This window comes from Drosophila busckii, chromosome X (assembly GCF_011750605.1).
Source record: "Drosophila busckii strain San Diego stock center, stock number 13000-0081.31 chromosome X, ASM1175060v1, whole genome shotgun sequence".
In the NCBI taxonomy this organism is placed as follows: Eukaryota; Metazoa; Arthropoda; class Insecta; order Diptera; family Drosophilidae; genus Drosophila; species Drosophila busckii.
This window is the reverse complement of record NC_046608.1, coordinates 1,763,579-1,787,447: the sequence shown is the minus strand read 5'-3', so window position 1 is coordinate 1,787,447 and position 23,869 is coordinate 1,763,579. Positions and strand designations below refer to the sequence as shown.

The 23,869-nt window shown below is 42.5% G+C and overlaps 5 protein-coding genes across 6 annotated transcripts; 3 read left to right on the top strand and 2 right to left on the bottom strand.

Moving 5' to 3' along the window:
- Positions 1–92: 92 nt before the first annotated feature.
- LOC108605602 (DNA replication licensing factor Mcm3) lies at positions 93–2,821 on the top strand. The gene is made up of 3 exons (XM_017995379.1): positions 93–1,500; positions 1,562–1,795; positions 1,858–2,821. The coding sequence occupies exons 1-3, from the start codon at positions 142–144 to the stop codon at positions 2,731–2,733; spliced, it is 2,469 nt and encodes an 822-aa protein (XP_017850868.1). The 5' UTR covers positions 93–141; the 3' UTR covers positions 2,734–2,821.
- A 1,282-nt stretch (positions 2,822–4,103) lies between these two features.
- On the bottom strand, positions 4,104–7,122 carry LOC108607276 (protein DENND6B). The gene is made up of 2 exons (XM_017997971.2): positions 5,390–7,122; positions 4,104–5,332 (listed from the first exon to the last, which is right to left on the bottom strand). The coding sequence occupies exons 1-2, from the start codon at positions 6,548–6,550 to the stop codon at positions 4,541–4,543; spliced, it is 1,953 nt and encodes a 650-aa protein (XP_017853460.1). The 5' UTR covers positions 6,551–7,122; the 3' UTR covers positions 4,104–4,540.
- A 400-nt stretch (positions 7,123–7,522) lies between these two features.
- Positions 7,523–17,679, bottom strand: LOC108604966 (serine/threonine-protein kinase ATM). The gene is made up of 27 exons (XM_017994535.1): positions 17,482–17,679; positions 17,311–17,419; positions 17,071–17,250; positions 16,789–17,012; positions 16,378–16,722; positions 16,191–16,321; positions 15,158–16,136; positions 14,929–15,106; positions 14,703–14,875; positions 14,521–14,647; positions 14,093–14,466; positions 13,895–14,036; positions 13,719–13,839; positions 13,530–13,662; positions 13,181–13,474; positions 12,824–13,124; positions 12,392–12,768; positions 12,146–12,334; positions 11,530–12,089; positions 11,298–11,463; positions 10,729–11,232; positions 9,075–10,374; positions 8,839–9,009; positions 8,402–8,781; positions 8,090–8,342; positions 7,792–8,031; positions 7,523–7,726 (listed from the first exon to the last, which is right to left on the bottom strand). Exons 1-27 carry the CDS (start codon positions 17,677–17,679, stop codon positions 7,542–7,544), a joined length of 8,334 nt encoding a protein of 2,777 aa, XP_017850024.1. The 3' UTR covers positions 7,523–7,541.
- LOC108606842 (DNA repair protein XRCC1) lies at positions 17,627–20,087 on the top strand. Of its 2 annotated transcripts, XM_017997334.2 has the most exons (6): positions 17,627–17,644; positions 17,932–17,997; positions 18,060–19,328; positions 19,388–19,476; positions 19,536–19,876; positions 19,939–20,087. In XM_017997334.2, exons 2-6 carry the CDS (start codon positions 17,947–17,949, stop codon positions 20,055–20,057), a joined length of 1,869 nt encoding a protein of 622 aa, XP_017852823.1. In that variant the 5' UTR covers positions 17,627–17,644; positions 17,932–17,946; the 3' UTR covers positions 20,058–20,087. The 2 variants fall into 2 exon arrangements, with proteins under 2 accessions (XP_017852823.1, XP_017852822.1); XM_017997333.2 differs by lacking the exon at positions 17,627–17,644 and having other exon boundaries at positions 17,873–17,997.
- Positions 20,088–20,370: 283 nt separating this feature from the next.
- On the top strand, positions 20,371–22,044 carry LOC108605777 (calcineurin subunit B type 1). Its single transcript, XM_017995580.1, has 3 exons — positions 20,371–20,562; positions 20,749–20,788; positions 20,850–22,044. Exon 3 carries the CDS (start codon positions 20,925–20,927, stop codon positions 21,435–21,437), a length of 513 nt encoding a protein of 170 aa, XP_017851069.1. The 5' UTR covers positions 20,371–20,562; positions 20,749–20,788; positions 20,850–20,924; the 3' UTR covers positions 21,438–22,044.
- The last annotated feature ends 1,825 nt before the right edge of the window (positions 22,045–23,869 follow it).

The following is a 23,869-nucleotide window of genomic DNA, read 5'->3' as shown; positions in this document are numbered from 1 at the left end:
AAACCCCGAAACACCCACGAGTCACGTTATCGGACGGCCACCACAGATCGAAAGCGCAGCCAACTTCGCTAATGTTTATAGTTCCCGCCAAGAATTGCATACGGCGTGCCTGTTTGTTGCTAAAGTTAAATTTAATTGATAATGGCACACGACGCGGAACAGTACATCAAGGATATACAGCGTGAATATCTGGACTTCCTTGACGATGAGGAAGACCAGGGCATTTATGCTGGTCATGTTAAAGACATGATAGCTGAGAAAAGCAAGCGTCTAGTGGTCAACATCAACGATTTGAAACGCAAAAATGCTCAGCGCGCCATGGGGCTCCTCAGTAATGCATCCGATGAGCAGCTGGCATTTGGGCGCGCACTTAAAGAATATGTATCTACGGTAGATCCCAGCTATGCCAAGCACCACGAGGACTTCTTTGTGGGCTTCGAAGGCTGCTTTGGCAATCGTCATGTAACGCCGCGATCCCTAACATCGATCTATCTGGGTAATCTGGTGTGCGTGGAGGGCATTGTAACCAAAGTTTCGCTAATACATCCGAAGGTAGTGCGCAGTGTGCATTATTGTCCCACCACAAAGAAGGTACTAGAGCGCAAATATACTGATCTAACTTCGTTTGAGGCAGTGCCCTCCAGCGCTGTATATCCCACAAAAGACGAAGATGGCAATCTGCTGGAAACAGAGTTTGGTTTGTCTGTCTACAAGGATCATCAAACGCTGACCATACAGGAAATGCCAGAAAAGGCGCCCGCGGGCCAGCTGCCACGTTCTGTGGACATAGTATGTGATGATGATCTGGTCGATCGTTGCAAGCCCGGTGATCGTGTACAGATAGTGGGCAATTATCGTTGCCTCCCCGGCAAGCATGGCGGCTACACTTCCGGCACCTTTCGCACCGTACTCCTAGCCAACAACATCTCGCTGCTGAGCAAGGAAAGCAATCTGGACATTTCACGCGAGGATATTATGCTCTGCAAGAAACTGGCCAAGAACAACGATATCTTTGAGCTGCTCAGCAAAAGCCTGGCGCCCTCCATACATGGACATACCTATGTGAAGCAGGCCATACTCTGTCTGCTGTTGGGCGGCGTCGAGAAGGTGCTGCCCAATGGCACACGCCTCCGTGGCGACATCAATATACTGCTCATTGGCGATCCATCGGTGGCCAAGTCGCAGCTGCTGCGCTATGTGCTCAATACGGCTCCACGCGCTATACCGACCACAGGACGTGGCTCCAGCGGCGTAGGTCTTACAGCTGCCGTGACCACAGATCAGGAGACAGGCGAGCGACGTCTCGAGGCGGGCGCTATGGTCTTGGCCGATCGCGGTGTCGTGTGCATTGATGAGTTCGATAAGATGAGCGATATTGATCGCACAGCTATACATGAGGTTATGGAGCAGGGACGCGTTACCATCTCCAAGGCTGGCATACATGCCTCACTTAATGCACGTTGCTCAGTGCTGGCCGCTGCCAATCCTGTATATGGACGTGTAAGTATTTCAAGCAGTTTAATAACCAAACATTTTACTTATTCAAATATGTAATTTATAGTACGATCAATATAAGACGCCCATGGAGAACATTGGATTGCAGGATTCGCTGCTCTCACGTTTCGACTTGCTGTTTGTCATGCTGGATGTTATAGACAGCGATGTGGATCAAATGATTTCAGATCATGTGGTACGCATGCATCGTTATCGCAATCCTAAGGAGGCCGATGGTGAGCCGCTCTCCATGGGCAGCTCCTATGCGGATTCGCTGGCGTTTGTGTCGAACACGGAACAGGTAAGTGCTACTGCCAGTTGCCTTTACTGTTGCAAGCTAACTTTCTTTACCTTAATGTGCAGAAAAAGGAAACGGAGCTGTACGAGAAATATGACGCTTTGTTGCATGGCAAATCGCGCAAGCGTCACGAGAAGATCTTGTCGGTGGACTTCATGCGCAAGTATATACACATAGCCAAGTGCATGAAACCCAAGCTGACGGAGCAGGCCTGCGAGGCCATTGCCAATGAATACTCGCGTCTGCGCAGCCAGGAAGCCGTCGAATCGGATGTGGCACGCACACAGCCCATAACGGCACGTACGCTGGAGACGCTTATACGTTTGTCCACCGCGCATGCGCGTGCACGCATGTCCAAGACGGTGACCATTGATGATGCGCATGCGGCCATAGAGCTTGTGCAGTATGCCTACTTCAAGAAGGTGCTGGAGAAGGAGCGTGGCAGCAAGCGACGTCGTGCAGGCGGCTCTTCGGACGAGGAAGAGACCAACGAGGCCAATGCTGCTGAAGCATCACCCACGCGTCGTAGCAAGCGCACTCGCACCGATCCCACCGAAACTGCTGGCTATGACAGCGATGAGGACATTGAACCGCCACAGCCCGATGCGGGCGATTTAACACGCCGCGAAACGCGTCGCTCGCTGCCGGCGCGTGGTGAACAGCTCACCGAATCGACTAGCCAGAGCAGCTCGGAGGCTACCAGTGCTACTCCCAATGCACCAGCTACCATTACTGATGACCGCCTGGGCGCCTTCAAGAATGGTCTGCAGCGTCTCTTCCGCGATGCCCGCGAGCAGAGCCTGCCACTGGCTCGCATCACTTCGGCCATCAACAGCAACAACCCTGAGCCGTTTGCTGCCACCGAAATCGATGCTGCCATGCATCGCATGACCGAGGATAATCAGATCATGCTTGCCGATGACATTGTATTTCTAATTTAACTTATTGCAGCTATGCCATGCCAGCGACATATTTCTCAATTCCATGCTCATTTATATCTATATACCCAAAATCTGTTTAGCGCATAAGTTCTCAACATTATTTTTGTTTATCTTTTCTACTTGTGTAGTATTTAATTTTTAAATTTACAAAAAAAAATAATACTTTTTTTCTAAAAATAAAAACTAATGAATATTGCTTGTACGCAGAAAATTAGAACGTTGACATATATTTATAATTAGGTTAATGTTACTTTTTTTCAATAAAACAATAAAAAACAAAAGATATGTTTCCAAATTAAGCAAAAACGGTTAATTTTTTCATAGAGAGTTACAGCTGTGCAAAGTTTGGTTGGGCTTTTTATTGCCATAATTTTGTTAAATAAATTTTTATATTAATCAAATAAATAGACAGAGTTTATTCAAAGTCTTATGAGTGTAAAATGGCATAACTGAGTTACAGATTTTCATAATTTGAAATTAAACAAAACACAAACTCCTCTTCCTCATCCTCACTCCTGACAGCATCAGCTAGGCGGGGTGGGCGAGCGCGACTCATCCATGTCATATATATATATGATTGGTTTCCATGGCATTATCGACCGATGTCTGGTGAGTCTGTACAGTTGGTGTGTCTGATTCGCTCTCAGTGCGTTGTTCAGCAACCTTCCTCTTCACCGTGGGCTGTATGTGCAGGTGGCTGCATCGGTATTATCCTTATCATTATTCACCACGCATTGGCTGTCCGACAACAAAAGAAATGTTTCCAAATTAAGTAATACGATTAATTTGTAAAATTACAACTATGAAATTACTATTTCTTTACTGAGTTACAGCTGTGCAAAGTTTGAAGTTAAAAAGAAAGTAAGCTAATAAATCAATTGTGGTCCCCTCAATGACATCCCAATATAAACCAAAGGGTTGAAAGCCGCACACTGCGCATAATTGAAAATGCGCCGTGGTATGTAAGGAACGTTGCCTTAGCAACCTTCACATCCCCACCGTGAGAGAGCAGATCAATCCCAGCCCACACCAACCCACCTAGCAGCATCCTTGGCTAATGCGAACACCAGAAGGCGACTGAAGTGAAGTCACTCGTTATTATCATAAATTTTTATAAAATTTGTATTGCTTTATAATGTCATATTATATTTATTTATTTATAATACGTTCTATAGCCATTCTATTGGTTGATCAGTTACTGTTCAAAGTTTGGCATTAGCTAAAAATAATCCTCATTGTTTCGTATTTTGCTAATTTGAATCATGATGATTTATATATGTACTCTGATTGTTTCAAATTTGTTTGTTTTGTTTTTCACTTAATTTGCGAAAAAAAAAGACTTTAAGTTACATTAATTAGTTAATTTATTTGACAACAATTAGGAATATTTAGTATGAATTTCCTTGAAAGGCAAGTACTCAATGTATAGTTTCAAACTGTAGACCAAGAATTTGACTAAATCTGTTAACTGGAGTAATGTTAGACTTAAAATACACACAAATATATACAACTGTAACTGGAAAACATGATGGATATGGTTTCTTTCGTTTTGTACACTGGCCTTAAATATATAACTAACTAACTATATAACTAAGGATATAAAATATAATTGTAATTAATAATTATGGTATTGTGACAAGTGTTTATACAAAGTGTGGACTTAATCTATGTATGTAATATAAACAAATATTATATAGCAGTGTATGATATAACTAACAATTTAAAAATGGTGGGGCAGCACACATACATACATATAATTAATTATTAAAATAGTTGTATATTGAACTAATCAGACGCGCACCATCAATCAAAGATTTACAACATTCTTCAGATCGGAGGGCAGTAGGCTCTTCATGCATTCAATTTGGGCGCGTATCTGACGTTGGGTATTGCCATTGGCAATGCTCTCGAGCTGTGTCTTGTCCGCGTAGAGATTCAGTTTCTGTTTCAGCTTGAGTATCATGTCAATTATTTCGACTTCCTGCTTATCGTGCGCCCAGTGCTCCAAGTTGGCTTTGGACAGGGCCTGTAGTTGCAAGTCTTGGAGAGTTAATTGCAGCTCACGGTGCCGCGACTCGTACCAGCCACGAAAATTGGCCGAACGAAAGAAGCGTCTGTAGAGTCCCTTCCAGTCGCCCTTGAGCGTGGAAGTCAACTGGGGTCCAGCTGTTTCTAGCGTGGCCAGAAAATCATCCAGCTTAAAAGAGCTGGCATTGGGCGCTGACTTAAAAGGACTGATGTCCTTTTGCAGCGGCATCAGCGAGGCCATATAGCGCTCCAATGGTATCATAAAGCTTTGCGTTAACTCCAGCAGATGACGTCGTATCAAAGCGGTCTGAACATGCTCTGGACGTTTCGTTTTCATGCCCAGCAGCACCTTCTTAATGAGCGCCTTGTCTTTTTTCAGATAAGGCTTGTATTTGGTATGCAGTCCAGCGCTGGAACTGTCTCCTGTATTGCCAAGGCTGCCATTTAAAATGTTGTGATTTGCTGCAATGGGCTGCGGTAGCTGGAGCTTTGAGCTGGAACTGGAGCTGCCGTTGGCATTGCGTGCATTCTTCTGCAGCTGCAGCAGCTCATGCTGTTGTTGCATATTCTTCTGCAAGACAAAAAGGTTTGAGTGAAGTAAACGTATATAAAAGAGTGGTTACTTTACCTGATTATCCACCAGGCGCAGCATATGCGGCCAATCCTTGAGCAGTTTAACAAAGAATGGATTTGTTACACCCAAAATGACAGCCGGAACGCGATTGCTGCTGCTGTACTCCTGTGTAAACTCCTTAAATTCGCTATCGTGTATGGTAAAGTATGGACGCAATTCGGCGCAATATTCTAGAGGTGCTATCACAGCCACCAAAGCCTGCACCATTTGTGAGCAATCTGCTGGTGATGTGCCTACAACTACAATAGGCTCTGCGGTGATAATCAGCTCCCAAAGCGTATACAGATGCTCCATAACAAAGTCAAGACTGCTAAACAAATCCAGCTCGTTGACTGAGGTCAGCACCTTCTCGCAAGTAGGCAGCTCCAGCTCATTGCTGAGCGCTGTGGTCGCCGTTTCCTCTTGAGCTGCTGCTGCATTTGTTAAGCTGGCCAGCTTGCGGCAGCTGCTGCCGGCCATGGGTACGAAGATCTGATAGTTGCAATTGAGCAGCGGCAGCTTCAGTGTTTGTCCCACCTGCAGCAATGGCCATTGGCTGTTGATTTGCTCGCAAGCCTGACGTAACAGCTCGCTGCCTTGCTCAAAGTATTTGGGCGCCAGTTGCGTCAATACATCGTAGTATAAATTAAAGTATGGAAGACGCGTTATGATAATTAAGCTCTTTTGAAAATACCCGCGCGGCAAGTTGGCATCGCGCTTCTGGCGAAAGTAGACAAAGCCCCAGTAGTGGCTTGTATCATAGCGCATGGCAGGCGCACATTCGCCATTGTATTTCAGCAGCGGGGCGGACAAGATTTGCTTGGCATTGTTTATGGCACGCAGACGCATGTGGAACTTGGTATCACCCATGCAGCCTGAATTCGAATCGGGAAAGGCCATATAGCAAATGTTGCTAACTTCCTGATCGCTGGGCATGCACTCTGGTGGATAGACATATTCCAATGCTTGGCCCAAGTTCAAATCGAAGGTGACCACACAGAAGCAATGCATCCATTGTGATAAGCGTAGCCAATCGTGTGTCGATGCATTCGATGCGCTTGTTGTTGTTGGCATTGTTGTTGTTATTGTTGACTTCGTCGCTCTGGCCACAGCTGTAGCTGCCGTTTGCCCAACTTCAGCGGGCTTCAGCTGCCTTGGCTCAGCATCTGTGCTCATCTTGTTCTCTGCTCACACTTTGCCAAATTTTTAAATGGTTTTTGTTTATTTAACGCTGCATAGGAAATTGCGTTAATTCTACTTTCACTTAACACTGCTGTTATTTATTTTTGCCAAGCTTGCGAGCGTTGCCAGCTCAATCTAACAGCCATCCGTCTGGCAGCACAGGCACAACACTGCAGCAGTCTGGCATCACTATATCAGTTGACCAGCTGGGCAACGGCTGATAATTGGCAATGTTTTGTTATGCCACGAAAAAAATGCATTCTATGCGTTTCTTTAATCCTTCGATTAGCGGTAAGCCGCCTAGGGACCTTTTCAATCGATCATGAAGCGGTACCCATATTCGAACCTATATTTTTTAACTACAGTCTTGCGCGTTTTTTGAACCTTGATAATTAACAATTAAATTACTGCATTTTTGTGCAATACAATTAGCAGCATTTTCATTAAACTGCGCTAAAATACATGCAGCACAACAGTTTGATTGTTAGTAAACATATTGGAGTTATTTAATATTATTATGCTGACAACTCACTCCCTTCACTTCTCTGCACTGCATTGTGTAATCGTCGACAGTCCATGCACAACTGACCTGGCTTACCTGCTAGCTACCCCCACATTGACAACGGTGCAATATTAGCTACGAATGCAAGCCCCTCAGAGAGCGTGGGCGAGAGCCAATGCATGTGTTATCAGGCCTAGGTGCATGTTAGTGATAAGGAAAGCAGCGCTACTGTTCTACGATCGTATGCGCTCAATCGCTTGCGCTGCTACGACCAAACGAGAGCGTCGCTGCTTTGTTCGGTGGGTGGGCTTGGTTGGTAGGGCTTTGCATTGATGTTCAGTAGAAACTGAGTATTAGAGATAGAAAGTATGTCCAAGGCTACTAACATTTGCAAATAATATAAGCAGAAATGCAACTTTTATAAAAAGAGAACATATTTATTAATATGATAATGACAATGAAAATAATAATATGCTGTGCGTATCACAGATAGGGGTCCCAGCCAGGATAAAGCAAAGCCAAATTGCTGGGCAGCGTTGCCTCATTTATTAGCCGCTGCACTTGCGTCTCCACACTCGCATTGCCCAGCAAGCCTGACTCGCGTCCCTCCAGCTTATGCTGCACCAGCAAGAGCGCACGCTGCGCTAATAAATTCTTGGATTCATTACCTGTTTACATAAAAATAAAAGCAAGCATTAAATGTATATTGCGTAAGTCGCAGCAACTAACTTACTAGTTGTAGCTTGATTGCTTGACAGCACGCCCCATATGAAGAGTGGATCATAGAGCAGCACCTCCAGTATAGTGGCAAATACAGATTTGTAGCGTCGCAGTATATGCATGGTGGCTTCACAGGATTTGGTAAACACGCCATTTGTGCCACAGACTCCCATGGCTGACACAAAATCGCGTGTTAGACGAAACGGCACCGTCTCTGGTGTAGCCTGCACCTTGCCCTGCTCAAAGGCATGACCTGCAAGGCATAAATAGTTATAGCATGATTTAAGTATGGAGCATGAGCAGGAACGCACCAAAGTCAATGTGCACCACTTCGGCAGTTTTTTCATCAATTAAAATGTTCTGCGTATGACGATCACCAATGCCCAGCACATAGCCCACCATGGAGGTGGTAGCAACGCTATTGGTATAAGCCAAACGTCGCTCGAACCAAACACCAGGTATGGCAAACTTTTCCAGCAAAAAATAATGAAAAACAGGATGCACACGTTTGCAAATCTCCTTGTACACTTCCTGGCGCGCCGCCACAGGCTTGCGCAGCACAGCCTACAAAATATAAATGCAATTAGTTGAATACCATGCAAATTGTGGATGCTAACAATTACCAAAGACATTTCACGACATTTGCGATTTGTCCAATCCTTGGGATTATATTTCAAATGCGCACCGCCAGCGCCATCGCCTACAAGATACGCTGCCACGGGCAGTGTATTGGTGCACCATTCCAATATGCCGCTGCGCATGGAAAGCGGCGTCACTTTGTAGGTGCGCAGCTGTAGCTTGCGCTCTATGAACTCCGGCTCGCTGCTGAGCAGCTCGTTGACAAAGCCAAATACCTGCTGCATCACAGCATCCTGACGCAAGTCATCCTTGCCCTTGATAAGCTGTGCGCGTATCAATCCATCCGAGCAGACGCACATGAGCTTGATGGGCGCATTGAGTCCACCGCAGACTAAAAACTCGCTTGTCTTCCAGCGCACAATGCCTGGTTAAGTAGTTAGCAATTAGCTAGACGTACTGAGAATATCAGTTAGCAACTTACTGTTAACATTGTACTGCTGACTCGGCTGTATGGCCAGCTCCAGCGTCGGACACTGCACACTGGTTAGCTTGAGCAAGTTTAGCTTCTTCAGCTTGTCTGGTATGCCCTTGATGTTTGGTCTGCCACCCTTGGGCGGCATCTCCAGGTAAGAGTTGGCAAAGTTTATGAGCGCTTAAAAGCAATTATACAAAAGTTAGATAAATAAATAAATTTGTATTTACAGCAGCCGCACTTACCTGGAAACATAGCTTCAAATTGTTTGCTTATGACAGCCAGCGCTGCATTTCCTTGACAAGCTTTGGCTATAAGCTTGGTGGCCACATCGGCGCGCTGCGAATTGCCATGGCCGCCATCCATATTGGCATAGACCAAGGGATATAGTTTGTAGAAGGTTTGCTGCGGATGCTCCTGAGCGCAGCGCACAAGCAGCTCAACGAGCAGCTTATGGAAGTCATCCTGCTTGGAGCCCAGACGTCCGGCCAGCTGATTGACAGCACAGATGAACTTGTAGCTGGGCACCGTGTGTAGGCTGCTCTTGAGTTGCAATAGCATTTGTGCATTCTCCGCATTTGTAAACCATAGAGCTATGATGCGATAGATCTTCGCATTGGAATGGCCGCCATCAAGTTGACAGTAGTGCATATAATGCTCAAGTGCTGTGCATAAATGCTCGGTGAGATTATCATCGATGCGTTGCAGTTCCTTCTCATCTAGATTGGCAAAACGTTTCAAGTGCATGGCGCCCACTTGACGGTCACGATCTTCGGGCGCCTTCTGGCGATCCGTCACAGTGCCCGCCAAGCGTAGATTGTGCATCGTAATGTGGGCCAGCATTTCATATTCCTGCGAATGGCGATAGTCGTGCAGCTGCTGATATTCCCGATCCGCATACTTGGCAATCGCCTCATGCGCCGCCATGCGTTGCTCATTCTCGAACGCATCAAAGCTCTGCCAGGCAAAAATATCCGGATGCTTCTCCATTAGCAGTGTTTTGTGCTTGCGAAACTGTTCCAGCAGCTTCAACGAGCCCATGAACTTGTGCTCCAGCGTATGCGCCATACTCTCGCCATTGCAGTCCAGCAGAAACTCGCCCTGCAGCCGCAACGCGGGCACACGCTGCAGGCAAAACTGAAACTCATTGTGGTTAACCACATGCTGCAGTATTGCCTTTGCCGTCTGATAGTTTCCTGTCCTGGCATTCACAGCCGCATCCTCCAGAAGCACTGAAATCTTGGTCGGCGCCTTTACTTCCGGCATAGTGCGCAACATGGCAATATATTTGCTGGCCAAATTCAGCTTGCCCGCCGCCTTGCACTCAGCTATGCACTTGAGCAAATATGTGTCCACTGGCGTCTGTTTGTAGTACTGTTGGAGGCGTCGATTGGCACGCGTGCCCGCCAGCTTGAAGAGCGTTATCTGATGCGTGAGTATGTGCTCCTTGCAGTTGAAGTTGCCATAGGTCAGCTCCAGTTCCGTTCGCCATTTATCCAATGTTCCGTTGATTTCGTCACTGCTCAAATGATTGCCAAATTGAAGCTGCAATTGCACAAAAGTATAAATAATTTACAACAAAAGAAATGACAGAAAATAAAATAATAAATAAGTCAAAATAAGCTTAAGTAAGAGTAAAAAAAAAAAGAGATTTATGTGAATTGAAGTAAATAATATTAAATATTCAATATTCGAAGTATACAGAAATATTATAAATTGAATTAAAACAAAAGCAGTTTTTAAACTGCTTAATTTATAATATTTCTGCAATGTACTGCGTTTAATGAATGAACTTAATGAATCAATAAAAATTATAATTGTTTTACTAAAATAGAAAAGCATAAATGCAATAAATTAGTCATCAATAGTGCAATTGTTATAATCTTTTCTTATGCTCACCTGACAGAAATCTGTTGCCTGCTGCAGCGTACATAGCCAGGTCATATACTTGTAGACAGACTGTAGACACTCGACGCTGATGTCCCGCAGAATATGCTGCACACATATATAGGCATTATTTATGGCTGAGAGTGTGTTCTCCTCCTCGCGATTGCTGATGCTTTTGAGTGCCATGTAGTGGTGCTTCTTAAACTCCAGCTCCATGTTGTTGGCCGTATTCACTTTCTGATGGCCATCGACTTGCTCATCCCACTGACCCAGACGCCACAAGATCTCATAGTCCAGCTGCTTGCTTTGACTTTGTTGCTGCTGCAACTTGGCAAACGTGAGCATGCCATTGCTTTTCATGATGTCCAAACAGAGCTGACTATTGGGCATGTCCAGGCCATCGGACTCTACCAAAATGCCGCATATATTATTGTTCAGACTGAGGTAATCCAAGCGCGAGCGTAGCGGATTGAGAAAACCCGGTATGGCATCCAGACAGCCTATGGACTCGTAGGCCTACAAAAGAAGAAAAATATATGTATAAATCTATGCAGATCTCGCTTGCACCATCAGCTGCTCACTGTTTTGGCACAGTTTTGGAATTCCTCATCTGCCAATATGCTGCTGTTTGTCAGCTCTGTAGCTGAAGCGGAGCAGGCCCACAATTCCAGGTACATAATGCTCAAGAAGTAGGCTTGACAATGATTGCTGGCTCTGACTACATTGCTCAGCTTTATGGGTATTTGCCTGCAATAGAAATATCCATGAAAGGCACGAATAAGAAAGAGATGGATATATAAATATTTATGTTACCAATTGTTACAAAAGCGCACGCATTCGCACATGTAGAGAAAACGTTTAATTGCGCGCTTCTCTTGGTAGATGCCAGTGCTGGCTTGGCTATCACAAGACTTGGCAAAAAAGTAGTCCAACATGGCACACAAGCTCTCCAAGTGCACATCCTTGTCAGCCAAGAGCAGCTTAATAAACGGCTGCAAACATGCCTTGGCAAAGCTAAAGCATTTGCCAGCAAAAGCATCAAATCCCTGCCAGCCGCAAGCTATAAAAATGCGACTCATAAATGTGCACAGCCAGGACTCGTAGTCCAAGTGCTCACAGGAGCGCAACAGGTTTAACCAATCTATGCAGCGTACGCTGCCACTTGCATGCAAAAAACTCGCTTTGCTGCCTTTGGTGCTAAAGATGCGCAGATTTGTGTGCTCCGCTATTAATTTGCGGCCACTTGGGCTATTCACTACATCGATGGCCACATTAATAAGCGATTGCTGTGTGTGTATATTAAACTGAAACAAGTGCTGCTCGAGCGTTTGCATAATGCTGCCCAGAAACTGCTCCATGGGCTGCTCAGTGGGCTGCAATAGACAATTATTACATATATAAATCAAAATAAATATGTTGAGTGGCTTGCCTGCTGCACTGCATCGAAATCGGTTTGAAAATAATACGAAATATGTTTGATCTTCAGAGGTCCCAGCTCGGCCAAGCATTTGAGCGCTTCCAGGCTGTGCTCCTGTTCGCGCACCATGCGTATGAGACGATTATATAGCTCCAACAACAATTGCTCCTGATCTTGCAGGTGATGCTTGTGCTCCGCTAGCTGTAAAACCAAATGCACGTTATAGCAGTTAATCGATAATTAATAATTAAGGCTCACATATTTACGCAGCGTGTGCAGCGACTGCAAGCGACTGCTCTTGAGGAATACGCGTATGCTGCTGGCCACGTCTAGCTCAAAGCTGTTTGGCGAATTGGTAGCAAGCTTTTGGCGCAGCGCTAGCCACTCGGCTGTTTCACTTGCCTCAGCCAGCAACGAATCCAAATGCAGCTGCTCAGCATAGTTGTCTACAATAGTTTCCAAAAGGCCAATGGCTTGTTGCTTTAAATGTGGCTGGTGCAACTGTTGCACACACTGCACCAATATCTTGGCTATATCATCCATATGCGCATTCAGGCAAGCGGCTTCAAAGTTGCCCTTGCTCAGCAGTTGCTGCAACAACTGCAGGACAGCATGTTGCACTTGCGCACACTTGGCTGTAAATAAATGCAGGTCAGTTTAATTTTAATTAATTAATTAATTTGAACTTACTAGCTAACAGCAAGCGACAGCTAAAGTACCAAGCATCACGCACAAAATATGCAGCATGCACTGTTAAAAGCAAACTGTCTGGCTCTGCCTTGGCGCTGGCCTCCAGTGCGCTAACTGCATCCAATGTGGCCACTGCCAGGATGGCATATAGAAAGAAGCAACGCAGCACATGACTGCTGATAACAGCGTTATAGCAATCGCTTTTGAGTATTATCAACAAGTCTATTAACACATGCGGCTGCTCGAACATCAACGCAGACATCCACTGTATGCGCGCATCCTGCGACCAACTGCGTCCTTGCTAAAAGTAAACAGCATTAGCTTCAAGTTTGCATGCATTACTTTGCCTTAACCTACAATATTTGCTTTAAGGCACTTGAAGAGCGAGCTGACACTTAGATTATACCACATGGGCATGCGAGCACAGCTCACTGCTTGTCCAAACAGCTTGGCAAGCTGCTCCTTATCCAGCACCAGCTTGATGGCATTGTAGAGCGTCGTAGCATTGAGTGGCAGATCTAAGGGATTTAGTTTTAGCTGTGCCAAGTTTTTTGTTAGATTATCATGATGCTGTCTAAAAAGCACAGATTCACTTTCGTCGCAATCAGCCAGATCAGACAGCACATAGGCCAGCAGTACAGGCAGCGCCGACTAAAGAGAAACTTTGGTTATGCTCAAGTATGTAATTTAGTTATATCAATGTTACCTCTTTGCTTAAACTTTTATCAATGCGTTTTACATCCTCTGGCTTGGCATAGATAAGCGTATAAGCCAATATGTGGCCAGCATGTGCATTTAGATATTCCTCTTTAGTATTAAAGCATAAGTAATAAGGAAATCTGCAGAAAGTATATTAAATAATATAGCATTAAAGTATATTTATTTTTCAACTAACTTGGAGTGTGAATACTGCTTGGAAATCCAGTTGTGCAGCAAGACATCTGCATAGGGCTTGATTAGCTCACGCAGGGGCTGACCTCGATCCGGCACGTTGCTCTTTAAGGCACTAAAATCAGCTGTGACAATGATAGTATTTAATAAATAACTTAGTAAATATTATAATTGTCATACTTTCAGTTAGTTTGTGTTCAGCACAATGCTCCAAAAGATGCTGCAATGCCAGCTCCTGATGATATGTGCTGTAGGCAAAGAAAGCCAACAGCGTTTGTATAATCACAGATATACAATTTTGTTTCAAATCTTCGCTTGTAAACTAAAATAGAAGACTAACTAATTACAAGCGCTTAGCTGAAAGTATAAACTACCTACCGTTAGCTTATTCCAATCAATAGTCTCATAGAGCTGCTCACAAAACTCCAAATGTTGCTCAGAAGAGCCAACCGCGTTCAACTGCTCATTACAATAGTTTGTATTCAACAGCAGCGTCAACGTGCTGAGCGTTTTCAGGCGCACTTCCAGTGTGGGCATGGTTAGGAATTTACCCACTGACTTGCAGATGACGGCAAAATTGTCAAGTTCATAGATGTTGGAGCAACGCTGTGCAATCTCAGCTACACAGCTTATAATCTTGACTGATATATGCGTGGGATAGGATTTGCGCATGGATATCTTAAGCATGGACATTAGCGCAATCAACATGTCATCCAGCAGCTGCTCCAGATTGTAGACAAAGTAGAATATAACTGCAAGTGAGAAACATAAGCTTGGCGGCTCAACTTTAGCAGCATCTAACTCACCCGGCATGTAATCCACCAGCTGGCTAACAATCTGCGCATTGAGATAGTGATGCTGTATCAAAGTTTTTAGTTCATCCACCAGCCAGCCTATGCACTCATCCGATAACTTGCTGCTGCTGCAAAGCATCTAAAAATATATTTGTTCAGCTTAGCATATTTAATGTTTTATATATATAATTTACCTTGATAACTAGCAGCACATGCTCTGGTGGACTCTGTGCTCGAATATGCTGCGATATATGCTTGAACGCTTCATGGCTCCAGCTGCTATAAGCGCAAACTCGTCCAAGTATATGCAAACACTTCAATGTTAAGCTAGAGCGATCCTTGCTTTCCAGCGGATCACGTCGAGTTGCTAGATAATGCAAGTGTTTAGTTTTGTAACTTAACTATTTTGCTTACTCTTACAGTTCTGCTTCAGCACAGCGCCTATAAACTCCAGCAGCATATCAATCGGTTGTGTCTCCAGATACTGCAGCAAAATCGGATGCGAGCTAAACACATCCAGCACAAGCAGCTGCTGTTGTAAAATGTCCTGCAAGTCGCAGTCATCCATGCTGCTCAGTTCATTTGCCTTGTACTGAAACTGTAGAGGAAATTAGTCGTTGACAAAGTCAAGTTAATGCCAAATACGCACCTCGATATGACTGAGAAACAAGCCAATGCGTTTAATAAGCACGCACTGCATGAAATTCTGCGCATCGAGCACTTTGTAATAAAGCAAACGCTCTATAAAGCAGACCAGCTTATACAGACTCTTGAGATCCTTTAGTATAGCACCTATGCAATGCTCATTGCTTGTGCCGAAGTTAAGCAGACGCATCAGCAGCTCGAAATTGTTTTGAAATAAACAATTCTTATTGCCTATTACAACGGCACTTTGCTGGCTGTCCGCTACTTGCAGCTGCAACTGAAAACTCTGCTGCAAGCAGACCAACTGTTCATTGTATTTGAATTGTAGCAATTGCAAATTGCTTGCAGCTATTGGCGTTGCAGTTGCATTGCTAGTCAATTGCTTCAGCTGCTGCTCATCCAGAAAATTGATAATCCCAATGGCAAAAGTGTCCGCCAAGAGCTTCGCATCAAGCGCTGCTATGTTGTGTATCATTTGTGTAGCGCTGCTTTTATCGCTAGCAAAAGCCCAATTGATAATGGATTCCATTTCAGCGGCGGTCTTGTCCAGTCCACAATGCTCCGCATGCTTAAATATCTCACGTATAGTGGCAATGCATTCATTACGCCGCAGCATTTGTGTTGTTGTAATGCTCTGCAGCAATGTGCTACACAATGTTGCACTCAATTTCTGATGTCTAATCATTAGCTGCAATATCAATTGCTTTTCTTGTATAACAGTCGCAGCTGGCTGCACTTCGGCTATGAGATGTGTAGCAATTTGTGTCCAGGCCTCAGCCAGATAGTTTGGCTGCATGCCCTGTGACTGCACCAGTTGCTGCTCTTTTTGCAGCAAGCTGCTCAAGCATTGTCGCACACTGCGCATATTACGCGCATTGCCATCGATCAGCAGCACATCCAATGTGGTCTGCAGTATTTGTTGATAGTTGGCAGCGTTTATAATGCAATCGCTTAGCAGCAGCAGCTCAGCGCATATGGCAAACCTGCAAGCAGAGCATTAAACTTGATCGCAAAACATAGTATTTAATTATATGTACCATATATCATTAAAGCTAGTCTCCTGCTTGTCTATCAGGTTAAACATGGTTTCCATTTTATCCACACGTTGGCGTTTATTCGGTGCCTCCGCTGCATCAGCGTTTCTGTTCGTCTCCAAATGCCATAGTAACTAATAAACAAATAAAAATGCATACAACACAACAAAATAATTGCTTGCTTGCTTACAATATACATAACGAGCGATGACATCTTTATAAACTCCTCTGAGAACTTGTCGCTAAGCAGTTGTGAAGTTTTACAGCGCACCATTGAGTTTCTTCTAATCTCCATGTGTATAATACTCTTTAGTTTTTGCATAGTTTGCGGCCAACTTTCATTTAGCGCCACATGGAATGTATCGAAATCGCCATTGTGCAATTTGGGATAAAGTGCATGCAATGATTGTATAATGCAATCAAAGAATATAGTCTTGGTATCATCACGAAACACATCATCGTTGTGGAATTCACAAAGTTTTGGCATAATTTCTTGCATATGTTTGCATAAATTATGATGATAGTTAACAGCTAGCTGCAAGCAATTGAGCAATAGGACATTAGGCTTAGTAGGAATTGCGTTAATAAAGTGCAAACTTACTTGACTAACAAACAGCTGATAGATGCGAACAATTTCACATTTTCTATCCGCAGTATGGGGCTCCTGAGCAAAGGAGATTAATGCAGGCAAGTAGCCATCCAGGTCTGCATGCAGCTGCACACGGTCTTGGGCCAATTGTAAGGTTTTTGTTATACACTTGAGTAGCTTGGAGTGCAGGAACTCATCTTTATCAACATTCAGCTCAAAGAGATACGACAAAATGCCTGTTTGGTTAAACTGTGAAAATTAGTTACTTTAAAATGTGTTTTAATGGCTACTTACGACTATATTCGCTGACTTTAAGGTCACGCACATAGCTGGGCGACAGATAGATGCCTCTGTCTAGTATATTTATGAAATGGTCACCAAAATGCTGCACTACTCCGCGCTGCTTCAAGCCCTCTTCAAATGCATTAAACACAGTGGACTTGTCTAGAAAGTAGGCGCCGTTTGTTCTGCCAACTGTAATAAATAATAGGATAAGCTTTTATGCCCTAACCCTATTTTATACTATGCACATACTCTCCAGATTGTAGTCAATAATCTTGGTGATCGCATTGCCGTATAGGTAGCGTTTATCTGCCAATGCCTTAAAAGCTTTTTCCCGGGCATCCAGCATATTGGCAGCATGCTGTGGATATCAAAACATACTGTATTGCTGCATGGATATTAAATTAAATAAATAAAACGCACTCTGAATATGGCCTCCTTGGTGGCCTCAAATACATTTTGCCATGATAGTTCCTTCTTTCTGGCCAAAACATCATTGATAGCTTCTTTGGAATTGTTTAACTTTTGATCCAGCTGCTCTATAGCTTTATTCCGTGTTGGTGCCTTTTCGGAATGTAGATCGTTGGTAATGCGTTGCAGTTCATTAAGTAAACCACTCATATTGCCATTGGCATGTTATTTGAAAATCACTTAACACAATATATACATTTATTTCTAACAATATTTAAGCTAAACTTATTTTTGTGCGCAAAACACGAAAAGTGTGACCAGAATAAGTAAGCTGCAAAAATACTGAATGTAAGTGCAGTAACAGTAACAGCGCAATAACAGACACATAACAGACAAACTACAGCGCTAGCAAATAATAAAACAAAAAGCAGTCACATTAGATTTTATGATTTGTTATTGTAGACGCAGCCTTGAGAGATGGCGATTGGCACCTTTAAATCCGTGCGGGAAGTAAGCAGCGAAGATTCTGTAAGTATACATACTAAATTAAAGTTATTAAAAACTCAAATCAAGCTGTATTATTCACGCAGTTGCATTTGGCGGCAAACCTGTTGAAGCAAAATGCCGGCAAGAAATGGAAAACTAAAAACATTGGCGAAAAGACAGCGTATGTTATATTGGAGTTTGAGGAGCCCCAGCAAATAACAGGTATGGATATAGGGAATGAGCATGCAGCCTTTGTGGAGGTGCTTGTTAGCAACAGCGGATGCCAGCCGGACGACTTTAAGGAAATGATGCTGTCCAGCTCATTTATGACTCCAATTGAGAGTAAGAACTCCAGCAATGTAAATCGTGTGCGCTGGTTTGACCATAACTCGCTTAATGCTGCAACGCTGCCGGACAAATGGAAGTTGCTGAAGATTGTGGTCACGCAACCTTTTAATAAACATGTGCAGTATGGCATTTCCTTTATTAAAGTGCACGTGACCGCCAGGACCAGTACCAGCAGCAGCGCAAGTGCCAGTACCAGTACCAGCACCAATACCAGCGCCAGTGCTAGTGCCACTGCTTCAATAAAAGCTAAGCCTTTGGTACCCGATAAATTCAAGTTGGCTGGCAGCTCTAGTTTGGCTTTTAAAATGCGCGAAGACTCGCCCGATTCCGAACCCGATTCAACGCTTTTCCAGCGTTGGAAGGCCACTCGTAACGATACTGACAAGCCGGCAGCTAGCGCAGCTGCTGCTATAAGAGATGCTGGCTCGCCAGCAGGATTGCGTAGGCTCAGTGAGACGAAGCCAACACCAAAAATGACACGATCAGCGTCAAAAGCGCCGACAGCTTCAGCCACTGTGACCAAGTCGGAAGCAAAGACTTTGGATCGCAATCGCGCGTCGCTGCTGTTTGGCGATGATGAGGATGATGATGATGATAGTGATGAGCCTCTGGCGTTGTTGAATGCTAGGCAGCAGCGCATGAGCAAACACATTGAGGCGGATAAGAACAGGCGACGTTTGGAGCTAGAAGCTGAGCAAAAGAAAAAAGATAAGAATAAGCGACTTTCCATAGAAACGCCAGCAACCAAGGAGGCAGCCAAGTCTACACCGGAGCGCAGTCAAAAGGTACAAGCATCATCGACAAGCGAAAAGAAGGAGACAAATAAGAAACTTTCTATGGAAGCGCCAGCTTCTACATCCAAGGCCAAACCTACACCCGATCGCAGTCAGAAGCGACTGTCATCATCCGTAAACGATGACAACAAGCCAGCAAAAAAACTCAAAATCAGTGACACCAAAATTATTAAATATGTGCCATTTAAGCAACTGCTTAGTGATGTTGTCCTGGTTATTAGTGGTATACAGGTAAATGTTTCTGCGAGCTAGTCAAGCCATATAAAAATTAATATACATCTTTGTTACAGAATCCAGATCGCACGGATTTGCGTTCAAAGGCCCTTGCCATGGGAGCGAAATACAAGTCAGAGTGGGATTCTGGTTGCACGCATCTGATGTGCGTATATTAAAGCATTAATGCATCATTTGTGTTTATGTATGCATATCTTTTTATAGTTGCGCCTTTAGAAGCACACCCAAATATAATCAGATGAAAGGTAAAGGTAAAATAGTAACTCGCAGCTGGATTGAAAAATGCTATGATCAAAAGAAGTATTTGCCCTGGCGTCGCTATGCATTGGTCACGAGTGAAGCAGCACAGAATGAAAGCGATGACGAGATCTATGATGAATCGCTGCGACCCACTGTTGTTGATGATGATGATAACAATGATATAGAGTTTGTGCCCAACAAGCCTGTCGAAACCGTAAAACTTGATGACAGCTTTGACAGCATTGGACAGCGCCAGATGGAGTCTGGTCCAGATACAGAGGATGAACTAGAGCGCGTGGCGCAGCGTGAGTGTAAAATTATACTAATTATTATTGTCAATTATTATTATTTAATACACTCTTCACAGAAAACCAATTGAAAGCCAACGAAAAATCCAAGACTCATAAGAGGAATACATCTGAAATAAGCACCGAGGAAGAGGATTATCTGCATGCCAAGGAACAAGAGTTAAGAGAAGCGACTTAAAATGTATATGTTATTTTAAAATTTTAAGTTAAAATTGATAATTGCTTATTACATTATTAAAGTAATAAGTGTAAATAGATTTAAGTATAATATTGCCGTTGCAAATTCAACTTAAAAAATATCATAAAATTTATCAAAGTTAATTAATTCAATAATAATCAATCAATAATCCATTAGAATACCTGTGTATATGTATTTATCGAATTGGGTCAAATTATCGATACGCGACTATTGAGCACATGTTAATTCTTTAAACCAGCTGGTCACACTTATCTGCTATAAATTATCCATAACGACATCCATCTGAAAACAACAAGCTGTTGGTGGTTGCTGCACTAACGACACTTGCACTGCATTGCCAACGAATCTAACATAAGCTTAGAAAAAGAGAGAGACAGAGAGCGAGAGAGCAAGCGAGTGTACAATTGAGAGTTGAAAGAAGCAGAGAGCGTGTAAAGAACTCGCTGCGTATACGTTATATCCTTTTTGTTGTTATCTGTAAACGGTACTTGTTAAAAATATATTCTATATATCTAAAGCATATAAACTAATACAGTGCGCTTAAAAAATATATTGGAAATTGCTTTTTAAGCAAAATATAAAAATTAGTTGCGCTGCTACACATGAGTGCAATTGAAAAATCGATATACTGAATATAAAAATAAAGCGCTGATTGTATTTTCTTTTGCAGGTATATAACAAGCCAAAGCAACAATTTGCAGCAAGTTGAGGTAATTATATTGCTGTATATTTAAAATGCTACTTTAGCATTAATAAACTCAAACATTTTAGTTGAATAGCGAAATTTACAGCCGTTAATCTAACAAGTTTTAAAGAAAAGAACGCACACACACACACACGTACATCATGGGAAATGAGACTTCGCTGCCAATGGACATGTGCTCCAATTTTGATGCGGATGAGATACGCAGGCTGGGCAAAAGATTTCGCAAACTAGACCTGGACAATTCGGGGGCACTGAGTATAGATGAGTTTATGTCGCTGCCTGAATTGCAACAAAATCCGCTGGTGCAGCGTGTCATTGATATTTTCGATGCGGATGGCAATGGTGAAGTTGACTTCAAAGAGTTCATTCAGGGTGTCTCACAGTTTAGCGTGCGTGGCGATAAGCTGTCAAAGCTGCGTTTTGCCTTTCGCATCTATGATATGGACAACGATGGCTACATATCCAATGGCGAGCTTTTTCAGGTGCTCAAAATGATGGTTGGCAACAATCTGAAGGACACGCAGCTGCAACAGATTGTCGATAAGACAATTTGCTTTGCCGACAAGGACGAGGATGGCAAAATCTCATTTGATGAGTTCTGCTCCGTTGTTGGCAATACGGATATACATAAGAAAATGGTTGTTGATGTTTAATTAAGCGGCCAATGCATACTAGCACATAGACAGATACCTAATATTTATACACACACACATACACTCCATACATATACATACAATCTTACATATACTATACGATATGAAGCAAGAAAATCCCAATTGACTTATGGTATACGATATACTGTAGTTAAAGAGAATTAAACATTTTCGGTTTGTTGACATGAAAAAATTGATGTACCTACTATAATATGAACGCCACGCATATGTAATTACTAAAGTGCGTGCTAATGAGCGTAAGAACCACAACCGCAAGAAGAACAAGAATAACAAACTACTAAATGCAAGTAACTAATTACTTAAATTAACTATAAATGATAATGCAGACAAACTAATTGTATAAGTAAATCAATTTATCTATGGCCTATCGAAGCCTGAATACTCTTGTAAACTGTGAGAAACTAAACTTAACTCTATGAATAGTTAATTAAACATTGCAACTATAATGTAGACTTGTGCAAGGGTATCACTAAGCCACTTACCTATGAGAATTCGAATTTTATAGCAATGCCCCAATGACGCAAAGACATAAATGTGTGAACCAACAGTCGGGTAATTGGTAACGGATTATATACATATAAATATATATGTATATATATAAATATATATATAAATATATGTATATGGGCACAATGCGTGTGTTTTTTATATACCAATCTGCCTCTTCCACCACGTCCCCCACTCTCCCCAACTCTCCCTCACTCTCCCCCCACTAACTATAAATGGAACTGCTCTAGCAATGAAACTTGTATGATTTGTGCCTGATTCGTATTACTTATTCTTTTCGTTTCAAGAACAAATCCTTGAACTTGCAACTTGCAGTTATCTTATAGCATTTATTGTATTTGATGATTTCACATGTTTTAAGCTCTAGATATATTCTATTCAATGTTTATATGTTTAAGTAAATTTTTTAAAAACTACTCGTACATAAATGTTGTGTATTAAATATGAATGTACAAAAAAATAAATGAAAAGAATGAATAAAACTAAAAAATGAAAACCGCTTTTGAATTTAAACACAAGACAAATGCAACAACTACTAGAACAACTACTAATTCTATTTCAACTGTGTGTCCTCGCTCGCGTGTGAAATTGTTCAATTTTACGATATAACCTTAACTAAACACCACCCCAGTCCCAGTCCCAACCCCTACCGCTTTACAGCCTTGCTCCTGCCACATTTTAATTGTCATCTGCATACCATTCCGTACATACAGACATACATAATTACTGTAATATATATATATATATATATATATATATATACGAAAAAAAACAAACTAAACACCAGACCATATAAATTCTTTTACTGCTGAGTTAGCATACGAACTCCAACACCAACCCTATACCTAATAATCCTGAAAAACCGAACCCACTCCCGAACCCGCATACAAGCGAAAGCGAGGCTAAACTTTAATTCGTGACTGTCGCAGTTGACTAACAAATGTATTATATTTCTCTCACTCCCCTTACAGCGATTAACCGTTACTTTGTAGGTCACCGATTTGTGTGCTCTCGCTTGCACTCTCGTCTGCTATCTTTATCTATTCGTAGTATACTATATCAACAGATGAGCTTGAGGTGAACAAATTTTAAGATTTCAAATATTATTATAATAATTATAATTATACAATATCGTCGTATGTGGTATCTATGTACCCAAAATTGTATCTCGGATTTTAAGGGTTTTTAGGATTTTAGTAAAGACAGAAGTAACTTATTTGTTGTCTCAATCAATCAATTTACAACCCTTTTTGCTAAACAATCATTTGAATAGATGCAAGAGCCTTTATGATTACAATATTATTTCCTGTGTTCATTTAGAGCAATCATAGCTGCATTATATTGATGGTTTTATAAAAAATGAAAAAGGGTATCATGAGTTGGTGAACATGTAACACACCTCATTACCAAGACAAGCTTATTGAACTGTCTCCGTCTGTTCGTCTGTATGAGCAACAAGAACTCTGTAAATATAAGAGTGAGAGCAACCAAATTTAGTATATTTACTCCTATTTCCGAAATTAATTTAATTATAAAAATTTAATCCGCCCTCCTGCCCCGAAAATTGACTGCAATCTTTAACGGATTTGTTTTTTAGCACAGACAAGCTTTAGTGTGATCTCGAGCGCTGCTAAAAAAAAAAAAGTACAACCCGATCGGACAAAACCATTACAATTATTTAAATTTAAATTTTCCATAGAGTGAGTGGGAGGCGCATGCTGACGCAAATTGCGAGCTCGGTGTCGACGCAGCCGGCAAACGGCGCTTCCGAATGTATTAAGTATGCATGAGAAGTTCTGAATCTAGTTAAACGGCACTGCGTATAGTTTAAGTTAAAAAAAAAAAATACGATAGCCAACTTTGATGTAGAATTTATTTCACTCGAAGTTATACTCAATTCAAAA